This window comes from Rosa chinensis, chromosome 2 (assembly GCF_002994745.2).
Source record: "Rosa chinensis cultivar Old Blush chromosome 2, RchiOBHm-V2, whole genome shotgun sequence".
Taxonomy (NCBI): domain Eukaryota; kingdom Viridiplantae; phylum Streptophyta; class Magnoliopsida; order Rosales; family Rosaceae; genus Rosa; species Rosa chinensis.
Genome location: NC_037089.1, coordinates 25,615,265 through 25,627,995, shown reverse-complemented (window position 1 = coordinate 25,627,995; position 12,731 = coordinate 25,615,265). Strand labels below are relative to the sequence as shown.

General features: G+C 38.0%; 3 protein-coding genes across 3 annotated transcripts; 2 read left to right on the top strand and 1 right to left on the bottom strand.

Annotated features, from left to right (window-relative positions):
- The first annotated feature begins 1,039 nt into the window (after nt 1-1,039).
- LOC112190193 (UDP-N-acetylglucosamine transporter ROCK1) lies at nt 1,040-3,922 on the top strand. The gene is made up of 6 exons (XM_024329612.2): nt 1,040-1,259; nt 1,358-1,633; nt 1,733-1,931; nt 2,036-2,179; nt 2,834-2,908; nt 3,428-3,922. Exons 1-6 carry the CDS (start codon nt 1,129-1,131, stop codon nt 3,587-3,589), a joined length of 987 nt encoding a protein of 328 aa, XP_024185380.1. The 5' UTR covers nt 1,040-1,128; the 3' UTR covers nt 3,590-3,922.
- Nucleotides 3,923-4,713: 791 nt separating this feature from the next.
- LOC112189862 (50S ribosomal protein L23) lies at nt 4,714-5,710 on the top strand. The gene has a single exon (XM_024329237.2). It carries the CDS (start codon nt 4,842-4,844, stop codon nt 5,346-5,348), a length of 507 nt encoding a protein of 168 aa, XP_024185005.1. The 5' UTR covers nt 4,714-4,841; the 3' UTR covers nt 5,349-5,710.
- A 172-nt stretch (nt 5,711-5,882) lies between these two features.
- Nucleotides 5,883-10,196, bottom strand: LOC112189860 (BTB/POZ domain-containing protein DOT3). Its single transcript, XM_024329236.2, has 6 exons — nt 9,962-10,196; nt 9,761-9,830; nt 8,441-9,336; nt 8,077-8,332; nt 7,875-8,003; nt 5,883-6,543 (listed from the first exon to the last, which is right to left on the bottom strand). The coding sequence occupies exons 1-6, from the start codon at nt 10,096-10,098 to the stop codon at nt 6,175-6,177; spliced, it is 1,857 nt and encodes a 618-aa protein (XP_024185004.1). The 5' UTR covers nt 10,099-10,196; the 3' UTR covers nt 5,883-6,174.
- Between the last annotated feature and the right edge of the window lie 2,535 nt (nt 10,197-12,731).

The window sequence follows — 12,731 nt, the reverse complement described above, 5'->3', positions numbered from 1 at the left end:
TCGTTTTAGTAACTTGATAGTTGAATTCAACATGTAGGCTATAATTATCAAAACTAAAAAACACTACATTTTCTCATTATTGTCAGAGTTAGGACAAGAAAAATTACTTTCCACAGGATGGGTAAGCGCAAGTGGTCAATTCTATATTTTTATGCAACTCGAAACTTAAGTCATCTTAACGCTTCATTCAAATACTCACCAAATATAGCGCATTAATAATGTGACATTATCCAAAAGAATGACTTTTCTAAGTAGTAGAATAATCTTGCACATCTAGCGGCCAACCACATCTAACCATCACATTGAATAGTCCAACACCCAAAAATTAATGAATTCATAAGAGAACAAACCATAAAATTAAATAACAAATCATTGAAGGTAAAAATAATGTTATTATCAACTCATACACAACATCTTTTTTTTTTAATCGAAGAAGGTCAGCCATTTATTGAAATTGAAATATTACAACGATACGATGTCAAAAGACATCAAGAAGGAAATAAAACAGTACGAAAAGAAAAATACATATGAAATATAAAAACTTAATAACGCAAGAGCAACAACGTCGAGACGCAGCACTGATTTTACACTACAGATTGCAGCTGTATAGTGAATTGAGTAGTCGGTGGTTTGACTACCCATCGAACTCCAACGCACAAATTGACAAAAATCAACTTGGCGTCTGAATGAAGGCCCTCTCCAACCTAAACATCGAAGCCGGCCAAAGGTATCAGAACATGGCCATGTTGGCAGACGATTTTTCACGAACAAATACCAAAGACTTGGGTCCCGAATCCAATACTAATAACGCATAGGAGCCCCAAACCATGTTGGCAAACTCATACATAACATCTGTAGTTACAAGTAATGACCAAAAGGACATTTCATTTTGGTTGAATAAAATCATAAATGCCTAAAATATAGGACAGTGAATATTTTTTTCCCCTCATTTTAGGTTAAAAAATAAATAAAAATATTTCAAACTTTGGGTCACTTCCTACACACCCGACAAATTAGTGCCCAACTATTTAGGGAGAGGGAGATAACCGTCACAGAGAGAGGCTGCTAAAGTAAACCGAGAAGAAGAGCAACCCAAAATTCCCAAACGGTCTCTGAAGGTCGCCGGAAATGGCGACCGCCGCCAATCCAAAACGTCCGCCGCCGACCTCGGACAAAATGAACGCCAAGGTCTTCCTCTACTCCCTTCTTCTGGCTCTCCAATACGGCGCTCAGCCTCTCATCTCCAAGCGCTTCATCAGGTACTACTCCGATCCCTAAAATCCTCTCCCCTAAATTCACCAATACTCTCTGATATTGCATCCCTCTGATTCCTCTTGTATGTGATTCACAATTACAGAAGAGAAGTGATCGTAACGTCGTCTGTTCTGACGTGTGAGGTAGCCAAGGTCATATGTGCCCTAATTTTCATGGCCAGAGACGGGAGCTTGAAGAAGGTCTACAAAGAGTGGACTTTGGTTGGTGCGTTGACCGCTTCTGGGCTTCCCGCTGCCATTTATGCACTGCAGAATAGTTTGCTTCAGATTTCGTACAAGAATCTAGATTCTTTAACCTTCTCAATGCTCAACCAGACTAAGATCATTTTTACTGCTATCTGTACTTATTTGATATTGAGGTAAATGGGAGTTACTGGGTTAGCTAATTGTGGTTAAATTTTCGGAGTTCTGAGTGTTCCTGTTGGATTGATTTTGGGGTGAAATGTGTTGAAATGTAGGCAGAAGCAATCGATTCAACAAGTCGGGGCGCTTTTCTTGTTGATTATTGCAGCTGTTCTTTTAAGTTTCGGGGAAGGGTCGAGCAAAAGGTCTAGTGGTGGCAATGCCGACCAAATATTGTTTCATGGGATTATTCCTGTGTTGGTTGCTTCTGTGCTTTCGGGTTTGGCGTCCTCTCTGTGTCAATGGGCTTCCCAGGTTAGCGAAACGGTTCTGTTTCCGTGCTTTGAAGGAACTATTTCATGGTGTTGTCGAAGTTCTTACTCTTGTGTTGATCATAGCTGTCTCCTTTTGTGTTATAGGTTAAGAAGCACTCGTCGTACTTGATGACTGTAGAGATGTCTATTGTTGGAAGTTTGTGCATGTTGGTGAGTACTGCTAAGTCTCCCGATGGAGAAGCTATCAGAAAACATGGACTTTTCTATGGATGGACTCTACTGACTTGGGTAATGATCATATTGAAATTTCATGTTTCCCTCTATTTTTTGTATATTGGCTTGATTCCTGTGGAGTTTAATTTGTTGGCATACTCAGAACCACCACAATCATTGGTTTAGTTTGGAAGACAGTTAGTTAATATGGAAGATATTAGTGTTTATGCTCAGCTAATCGGTTCCTTTTTAAGGAAAATGTTTTGGACAACCCTTTCTGGTCTGTCTTACCATATATATGTCCATTAGGACAGCATCTGTTGGTTCCAGAATTCTAGGATTTTCTTTCTTTATATTCTATATCACATGAGCATGCTAAATACAGTCCCATTGGTTTGCTCTGCTCTTGAAGGCGCTACTTTTTCTTCTTGTTATATGATTATATCTGTGGGTGACAATTTTCACACATTAACAAAATATTGGCATATATCTGATGTAATCTCAGGTTGCACTGGGACTGGGGTTTGCTTTTCTATTGTCTTTGAAACACCCCAGTTTACCAAGAAAACAAAAAATGGAAAAAGTAGAGAAAATGTGCAATATTGATGAAGAGTGAAGAACTATGGATTCCTTTTATAGAAGAGTGATGCTCTTTATATTTTGTACTTGCAAAGACTGTGATGTTACATGCTTTATAATGTGGCTCTTTGTGTTTTCGCCATTTTTCAGATCCCAGTCATGTCCAATGCCTTGGGTGGAATTCTTGTTGGACTAGTCACAAGCCATGCTGGCGGGGTTAGAAAGGCAAGTTTTTCTTTTTTTTCTTTTTGTTTTTAGCATGAATTACAAAGGCAACTTTAAACATTATATAAGAATAACAGCATTAGTGATCAGATGATCCCACACACACTATTAGCTTAAGTATTTTCTTGCTGATAGACATTTTGAGTAGAAACCCTGAAATACTTTATTACTTTACTATTTGCTACACTTGGCCACCTGAATCAACATAACAACTTCAGATATAATGGCTAGGTTACATAAATGTGGAACATGTAAAGGAAGCAGAATCTGATCTCTTCGGTTTAAGATTCATGCCAAAATCTTCATTTGTTGTACCTTAAAAATTTGAAAACAATGCCAAATGGTTGGTAAACTGTTCTATGCATACACCTGCTATTTGGGATCAGTCATTTTGGTTGGAATGGCTGAAAATATGACTCCTTTCTATCTTTTCATAAGTTCTGTATGCAGTTTCATTATTGAAAGGCCAATTTAGTTTTTAAGGTACTTACTGCAGAGTTTTATCTAACATGGTTGCAGGGGTTTGTTATTGTTTCTGCGCTTCTTGTTACGGCTTTGCTGCAGTTCATTTTTGAAGGGAAACCACCTTCATTGTATTGTCTGGCATCTCTTCCCCTTGTGGTTAGCAGCATTTCGATATACCAGAAATATCCTTACCGAGTTAAAAAGAAAGAATCTTAAAATTTTAACCATTGTGACATCAGGACTTCTTATTTTGGTCCTGATCACAAAGCATTTTCATTAGTAGGACATATCGGAACTTGTAGCTGCCTAGATGATAGAGTTATCAGAGAATCCAAGATTTTACGCTTTAGTAAGGAATTCAATATCAAGTTGTATGTAGCTGCCAAAAACTTTTGAATGAGGTTCTAATTTGGTCAGAGACCTCTTCGATCTTTGTCAGAACCATTATATGAAGGTCATTGTAATCTTCAATTGTTGTAAGAGTGAACCATCAATACATGAGCTCTTGTACGAATTATAACTATCATTGGAGGGTTGATTCTTAACGTAGTCCTGGACAGTCATGATTACTGCAACATCTATTTCTATTGTCAATATAACATCCACATTTTTTTAATAGAAACTTGTTGACAGGAAGAAAAAAAAATCTGATTTGAGCTCATGGTTTGCATCTCACTACAACAAAATAAAGTTTGAGATTGTCATCTTGATTGGCAATTACTAGATGCCAAACATGAACGTGCAATTTTATAGAGGAACTTTGGAGAGCAAACTTGAGTGACCTCTTTAGCTACAAGTTGTCCAACGACTGCAAGATCAAGAGGTTGGATTGGAAGCCTAATTGGGCATTACAAATTCGAGGGTTCTGAATTGATAATACGATCATCCAAAAGTCGTATGAAATAACTCTTTTATATCGTAAGTTTACCAAGTTACAATTGAAGCAAAAGCAATGAGAAGAAATTCCAGCGAAGGATTTAAATCACGCCGGGTATTTCGGAAACTATACAGAGCATCATGTCTTACTCAAACCATCTTAGCATCATGTCTTACTCAAACCATCTTAATTTAACTCGTCACTATAATTCATACGAAGAAGTCTATAGTACATTAATGTACTTGTACATCAATGACTAAATAGCTCTAAATAACAGTAGACCAGCTTCATGCAGAGTCATAGACTAGCTTGATACCATGACGAACTAGTCCACTACTACATGAAACCTTTCTATTAATAAGTAGAAATAGTCTATTTGATATATCAATTAATTAATGTACGTCACAGTTTTGGTCAAAATGTAGAAATAAGGGCAAAGTCGAAATTTCGAAAAACAAAGAAGTGAAGGGTTTAGTTTGCGAAAGGTCCAAAAACCCATAACCTGGACATGCCAGCATTTCCCAGAGCTGCAAAACCCCTCCACTCTCCCTCAAAACCCAAAACCAAAATCACGGAGAAAACCAAGACGCCATGGGAAGCCGACTGGGGAGTAGAGTAGTCCACTTCCCGAACTTACCCATCAAGCTCCTAATGCCCACGAGCTTCACCAACATCAGAGAATTCGCCCTCAAAACCATCCCCTCCGCCTCCAAGATCGAAATCAAGCGCGTCCTCGAGTCCCTCTACGGCTTCGAGATCGACAAGGTCCGAACCCTAAACATGGACGGCAAGAAGAAGAAGCGCGGCGGCCTGCTGATCGCGAAACCAGACTACAAGAAGGCCTACGTCACGCTGAAGTCACCGCTCTCGCTGAACTCGGCGCTCTATCCGATTGGTGCTATTGAGCAGGAGAAGAAGCAGATGGTGGGGAAGAGGTCGAGCAAGTCTAGCGTCGTCGAGGAAGGCGAGGGGAGGAAGCATTGGCTGGATGGGAAGGAGGAGAAGGAGGAGGTGAGGAGGGGGAGATATGAGAGGGGGTCTCCGGTTTTCGGCGACGGCAAGGAGAAGTTTCCATGGAGCAATATGAGGTTTCGCTAGGTGCTTTGGCTGATGGTAAATTTGGGTTCCTTTTTTTTTTTTGAATCAAAACTTGAGTACTAGTAGTTTGATGAATTGTGGCAGTGAAGTGTGGACAGTGCCTGAGCATTTAGCTTTTGATTAATAAAAGCGAATACTATTGATGGTTAATCTTGTTTGATTCGGCATGGTTTTGTTTTACTCGGAGATTGCGGTGTTCATATGCTGGCAGTACTTATAAAGGTTTAAACTGTTGAGGTTAGAACTTGATTCTAGCAACGTGAGCTATTGTCCATTAGTATTGTAATGACGTGAGAGATATTGATATGAGAGGAAGTTATTGCTTGATGAACAAATTGATATATAGTCCAATTGACAGTTCATATTTGTTGTGAAGAGTACAGAATATCTGTTTGGCGGACTCATCTCCAGGAGTTTAGCATACGGTTTCCTGTCCTTTGATTATATGGTCATTTTGACTCTTTTGGGATCCACTACTGAAAGCTTGTAGGCTTGCACATGTAGAAAAGGATGTAGTCAGCTAGATTCTCTATGGGAGCATGCAATATTGTAGAGTAATGTAATGGCTTACATATTGGGAAACTACAGAAAATTGCTCCTTTTTTTGTTTATGCCTCTAATGGCTATTGATAGTTTGAACGTCATGTGTAGTTTGCCATATCAGACCCACCCCCCACCCAAAAAAAAACAAAGAAGTCTAGTTTTCTGCAAGTGTATTCATACAGATGTTACCCTGCTTGAAGGCTTATATCTCACACTGGCATTTAGAGTGCGGGGTTTCCTAACCTCTGAATTTGGGAGTCTTAGACTCTTCGGTTAAAGTAATTCAGGACATGGATGACCTTCGTCTGGAGCTGATTCTTCCCCCAATTGAGTTGGGTCTTTGTTTTTCTTCTCCAGTATCGTTGGCTTCAGATTTTGTATGGAAAGATTTCTTGATTTTTCTCCATCCTGAACTCCAACTTGACACAATCTTTTGCTTGTTGTTCATCTTTTCATACTCCTGTTGCAGCTCTGAGTAGTCTCTTTGCAGCTCTGCCATCCTTATCTTCGCATTCTCAAGTTCCGCTTTAAGATTCTTAATTTCTGCAGCTGTTGATGAGCGGTTTCCTTCCTGTTCAGAGTTATTGCCAGTTGGTGCTGATTCCTTCTCTTGCATTGCTGTCCTCATCTTTACTTGCTCTGAGAACAGAACCTGTACAGGTTTCATAGTCTAATCATCTGGTAAGAAATGTAAACTCTGATGGACCACATAGTGGCTTGCACTGAAATTCGTCATCAGATTCTCAGTTAATTGTCTTTGTCTTTGTGTACGAGCTTCTTCAATCTAGATTATTCATAGTACTTCCTTTTTTAAAGGAATGCATTCTTTTGGAATCCATTTCCGTTATTGAAAATTTCCTGACATAGGTTTTTAGGTATTTCTATTTCTTCAACAGTAGATGATCTACGTTGCTTTCTTTGGTAAAATTGATCCCAGTAATTTTTCTTCAAACATTTCCATATACGGCTCTGTAGGCTTATACAAGACTGAGGTTTCTAATTTGACTTCTTGTGCGAGTTGTTTAACTGTGGAATTTTGGATGGTGTTTGCTACAATATGACTAATAAGAACAGTTGCTTTTTTCTTTCAATAAGTGTCTAATTTGGGTTTTATAAGTGGCTAGAATCACACTCCTAACTTCTATAAACAATAGTAGAAGAGATTGTTCTACTGTTCAGAGGGTGGTTCTAGGTGGATAGGTGAGGTTGAAGTTCTTTCTTTCAATTGCTATACCAGAAACCTGCCCTTAACGTAATTCATGTCTGTATAACTTGTCTAAAAGCCTAAGGCGGGTGATAGGCTTTTATTATGTGTATATGCAAATAATTCTCACAGCATGTGATTGGGATAGTACCTAGTTGGTTTTCAAGTTATGTAGCAGTACCGAACAACACCTTGTTAGATGCCATAGGCAATCTCTTTAATGTTGATGATTCTTGGGTTTCTGTAAATTTATTCTGTATTGCATTCTAGTTACAATGTAACATTGTTCTTTTATGAGTTAATATTTGTTTTGTTGAAGCTTTATGTCTGTGGAATGGATTTTGCATGTATAAAATATTGAGCTATCAAAGAAAAATATGGGATACTTACTTCAATCTGTATCATTGTTTCAATCTTTCTTCCTCCTGAATTTTCTTCTGTATGTATGCAAAAATTTATTTCTTTCTTTCTTTTTTCTTTTGAATGCTCATCTGAACAGTTTCATTTATGATACTGATTTTATAGTGTCCACAACTTTGTCTGCGGTATGTGGAGGTTCTTGGGTTGCATTCTTTTTCATGTTACCAAATGATACGTCAAATGTTTGTTAGAACTAGTTGAAAACCCTGCATTTTAAAAGTGCATTTCAAAAAACCTAGATGGCTTAATCTTATAACTAATTCCTTAACATTTTAAGCTAGTTTTCAGCATGAATGAGTTAATATAAACTTTATTATTAACCTCTTGCCTGACATGACTGGAAATTTGAGAAATGCTACCTGGACAATGGTTTTCATAGGCAGTCGATCATTTTGTGCAGCATGCATGCATGCATCAAGTGATAGTTTCTCACAGTTCATTATCCTGCATAGCCTTCTTCGATCATGCTCGGGAAGTGTAGGATGAGTCTGAAACAGGGTTCGGTTTAAGGTTTTAAAATGTCTATAAAGTAAAAACTATAGGAACAGGTAGGTAGTTAACCTTCAGATAGGTGTCAATAGCCCTATAAAGACCATCATCACATGCTCGAGCATTTTCAGGCAGCAATTCAGCCAATACTTGAAACTTGGTTATCGAGAGATTTGGGTCTCCTGCAATCTCAGCCAGGTAGCTGTCCAAGAGCTTACTGATATTGGTTTTACCAGTCTTCTCTTGCTGTTGATGCTCATGCATCAAGAAATATTCCACAATCCTTTGAACAACATCAATGTCGTGCATCGTGCGTTCTTCTGGAGATCTGCACTAGACATTATGAAAATTAAAAGGATATTTGAGGTTGTTTATACATACCTCTTCAGCAAGTATTATCTTGCTAAGATAAGACTAAATAGAATAGAGTACTCACTTCACCAGTTTCCCTTGGTCTGCAATATTATAACTTGGAATCAGCAAATCATTGACTGTGGCATCTTCTAACATCATCCCTACTCTCTTTTCAAGCTCTGAAATCAAAGCTGGCGATGCCGAGTACATCATTGCCATCTTTAACATCTGCAATAAGAATTTACATGGAACAGCTTCATTTTGGGGAGGAAGCACGCTTAGGAGGCTTTCAATAATTGCTTTTTGCTCTTGGCTGTGTCCATAATCGCCTTCCTCTTTCCTGTTACTCAGGATACTGAACTGCAGGTCATTTCTTGCAATTCCATATCCTCTTAGTCCTTCAAACTCCACATCCATGCCTGGCAACCATCTTTCTGCATAGTGCATGATACATTTACCTATAAACTCTGGCCTTGTATTCTTTGCTTTTATTGTCGATATGACCCTCATGAAATGATCTATTCGAAAGGTGGCCACTTCATGAAACCACCATTGTTCTTGACCGTCGGCATCCCCACTGGTGTTTTCTCTAGTAGCCTTCCATGCAATTGAGTCGCAGCATCTTCTGACAATTTGAAGATTCTCAGCCCATGGAGATAGAGTTTCACAGGACTTAAGTACAGTGATGGTATCTTTCCAAGAAGAAAGGACTACCAATGTCAGAAAAGATTCAGTCTTGGAAATCAGATTTCCAGCTTGAAGTTCTTCAGTCATTTCTAGAAATTCTGATCCGCATCTTAGTGGAGCTATATTGTTAGGGTTTAAATCCAGTGGGAGACCATAACAGAATTTTAGAATCATTTCAAAGGTTTCTGGTCCACCTGGGAAGTTTTCAAGCTTCAAGTCATTGCCAAAATTTGAGATCGAAGGCTGAAATTCCAATTGACCTATGTAGCCACATTTTGCTACCACAGGATACTGTTTACAGAAAGAGAAACGCAACATGAAATAACTGACTGCTCTGTATATGTTCAATGTGAAAGACAAGAAACTGTAGAAAATAAATTCACAAGGCAAGACTCATGGTGTTGCATATCTGATTCAGATTTGAACGTGTTAACAAGAATTGTATATGACTATCAATAGTCTGTGTGGGTTATTATGAAAAAAAGTAACTATGTACTTTTCGAATGGAGCACAGCATCATCTCCTATTAAGACAAGTATGATATTAAATTACTATCTGTTTTTTTTTTTCTAGTAAACAAAGGTTTGATGAGCTGTTTTAGGTAATTTACAACAAAATTTCATCCATTTTCGTCTGCAGACATGTCTGCAAGCGAAAATCTGTGGTTGAACCTGCCTGTGATATAAATTGAACAATTGTCTTTCTCTGTAGTTACCTTGTGAACATTGAAGGTGATTTCTTGAACTCGAATTGTAAGGTCCGTTGGGACATGAGAAGTGATGAACCTGCATGAAACCATCAAACGAAAGAGTAAGAGGGATGAGAAGCAGTTGATGAGGAAATGCAGTTGAAATTTGACTACTATGATAAAACTGGTTTTCTTCTTGTCAATTGTAAGATGCGAGTTTAGTAGTACCAGGAGTGTTCTTTCTTTTCGAAGCTATTAGCGAGATTGATGAGTTTGGCGGGAATCACAATGCTTTGGTCTTGAAGTTGATCACTGCGATTGTAATGACTGCCTGGATCTTGTGTTGTAGTTAGAGACTTGTTCATGGTGACTAATTGGCTGGATATGTTATGACTTATTTGACACTTGATTTCTCTGAATAGTATGATATAAGAGATTGGGATGTTGTCTGAGTTATTGCATGAGAATTGAGTCTGTGGCTGTGATCAATGTCCTCTTGAGAGGGTAGGTGAAATGTCCCCTAACTGTTGCATAATCTGATTCTGACATAAGAGTTATTTGGTGAATGTTTTGAAAGAGATGGAGAATGTGGGCTATGACAGGTCAAATTATTAGCCATGTGGCATGTAGATAAGGAAGTAACCAATAGATGGTTCTGTGGCTATGAATATAGATATGTACGTTCTTATATAAGATTGTGGATTTCTTAAGAGAATTATTGTTGTCATTGATGTAACATGAGATTTACTAACGTTTCATGTGGATGGACAAATTGATTTTGTGGATTTTGTTTAATTCGTCTGGTCAAGGACAAACTAGATGGACTAAATTTCACTTCTGTGATATTCTTATTTGCAGTACATGCAGCCTCTATCAAGTAATTTCAGAGCTTAGGAATCATTTGTCCTGAACTTGGTAGTTGGTACAGGAATTGGGCTAGAAATTTGCCTCTTATTTTTGAAGTGTTTTTGGCCAGGGATTGCCCATGAGAAAATGGCACCAATTGGGTCATCGTCTTTTTCATCCTAAGGTCTTCAAAAGCCTGCATCACAAAGCTCCTCCTTTTCGACGGTGGAAAGTAGTTGCCCTCAGGATCATACTGTCATGGGTAACTTGGGCTTTGCATCTGCTCCTTAAAAGTCATGCATACAGTGACATATATATATATATATATATATATATATATATATATATATATATATATATATGCACATGTTGCTGTAGATCACACATCTCTTTTTTTATTTACGTATCAATTGTATTGATGAGATAGATAATAGTACAAAGTATGTAACAAGGTACAACATGAGCAAAAATACATTCCATCTTTCGCCTACGGTGATGGCCAGCACAAAAGCCAAAGCTACTAACTAGATCCACCTCCTGAAAATAACACATGAGGGGGAAGATGGCTCTACAAAGTAACAAAACAACACCAAGTAGCTAGGGGTGGAGCCTTGACCAAACGGTCGACCCTGCAAAGCAAAAGGAAACGGTGGTGAAGATGACCAAATTAAGCTCCCAAAGTCTTGCAAGCTCAAGAACATGAGCTCCGATCACTTTTAAACTCGTGATGTCCACACTAGCATCTTAGACATTTCGGATAATACTCCTTTGAATTTGAAAACTTTCATCATGAATATATATTAAACGAACAGATTTTACTTGAAGATAGAATGAGAACAAGAAAAATAAATACCACTATCATCATGACTAGCATCCTCGTGCTATCAATTTTCATACACGCCTATGCTTCGCTAAAACGGCCTTAACTTCATTTAGCATTCCCCAAATTCAGTTCCGCTCAAATCATTGGGAATGTGAATCGAGAAGATTCCCCAGCAACATATGATATGGCATCTGGCTAATTTCTTCGTAGTTCATATAGTACGTACCAGCAGTTTGAGTTCGGAGTTGCTTGATTAATACGAAAAGGTTCACCATTATACTAAGATAAAATGATTATTGTTTTCGGTATATAATTCCAGAGCTTGGATCCATTTGTTCAAGGCATGTTGGTACAAGAATGGTGCTAGAAATTTTCCTCTTATTGTAATAATTTGAAGTGTTTTTGACCAGAGATTGACCATCTGTAAATGGCACCCATGCCAATTGGGTTACCTTGTCATTGGAAACTGCATATTAGAGGTTGAACTTACGTTAACAGCAAAAAGGGTGCCCATCATCGTTTTCTTTTTGCCTTGCATCCTACGGTTTCTCAAAAGCTTGCTTCACAAATTCCTTTTCAATGGTGGAAAGGAGGCCGGAGTTGCCCTAAGATCCTACTTTCACGGGCAAACTGAAGTTTTGCATGTGCTCCTAACTTGTTTATGCATGTAGTGACATATATATGCACGTGTTGGTGTAAGAGATTCTAAAATATACATGCATCTTTTCTCTTTGAGCTTGAAGGAAAGTTTTGACAGAAGGGTCAAAAGCCAACCCATTTGAGTTGGTAGAAGTCCGTGCCTGCTAGAAATGTTTTCTCAATCATCTCCTTCTGGAAAAGTGCTGGATAGTAGTGAAAGAGAAAGGAGATCACGTTCTTGTGAAATCAAAGTTTTTAAGGAAATCAAAGTTGAATAATAGTGTGTCGTACTCTATCAATTCTCAAAAAAGTATGAAAACGTCCCCCATTACTAAGTTGAATCAACGTTTTTTCATAATTCATATGCTACAGTTTTTCTTCAAAAGTAATTCATATTTCTCACTGAACATAAGAAAAGATCAAATTTTCATATATACAAATATTCGGTCTATGAGGACTGAGAATTATAATTTCTTCTTTTCTAGGTAAGGCTGCAAGGGATAGATATTCAAAATTATTCTAAACTTTGAGCGGTGGATGTTAGCGTAAGTAATCACTATTGATCTTTTTCACTTTCTCTAGGTTATCTTAAACTCGTTTTTCATGTTTTTCTAGCCTTCCTCACCGATTCCTTCATAAAGTTTTACCATTTTAATAGAGGCATCAACTTCGGGTGTGGAAGTGGATTGA

Coding starts and splice junctions, on each gene's coding strand:
- LOC112190193 (XM_024329612.2), top strand. CDS start 1,129: ATGGCGACCGCCGCCAATCCAAAACGTCCGCCGCCGACCTCGGACAAA. Junction 1,260..1,357: donor ATCTCCAAGCGCTTCATCAG/GTACTACTCCGA, acceptor TCACAATTACAG/AAGAGAAGTGATCGTAACGT. Junction 1,634..1,732: donor TGTACTTATTTGATATTGAG/GTAAATGGGAGT, acceptor GTTGAAATGTAG/GCAGAAGCAATCGATTCAAC.
- LOC112189862 (XM_024329237.2), top strand. CDS start 4,842: ATGGGAAGCCGACTGGGGAGTAGAGTAGTCCACTTCCCGAACTTACCC.
- LOC112189860 (XM_024329236.2), bottom strand. CDS start 10,098: ATGAACAAGTCTCTAACTACAACACAAGATCCAGGCAGTCATTACAAT. Junction 8,004..8,076: donor CTATTGACACCTATCTGAAG/GTTAACTACCTA, acceptor ACCCTGTTTCAG/ACTCATCCTACACTTCCCGA. Junction 6,544..7,874: donor CTATGAAAACCATTGTCCAG/GTAGCATTTCTC, acceptor AAACCTGTACAG/GTTCTGTTCTCAGAGCAAGT.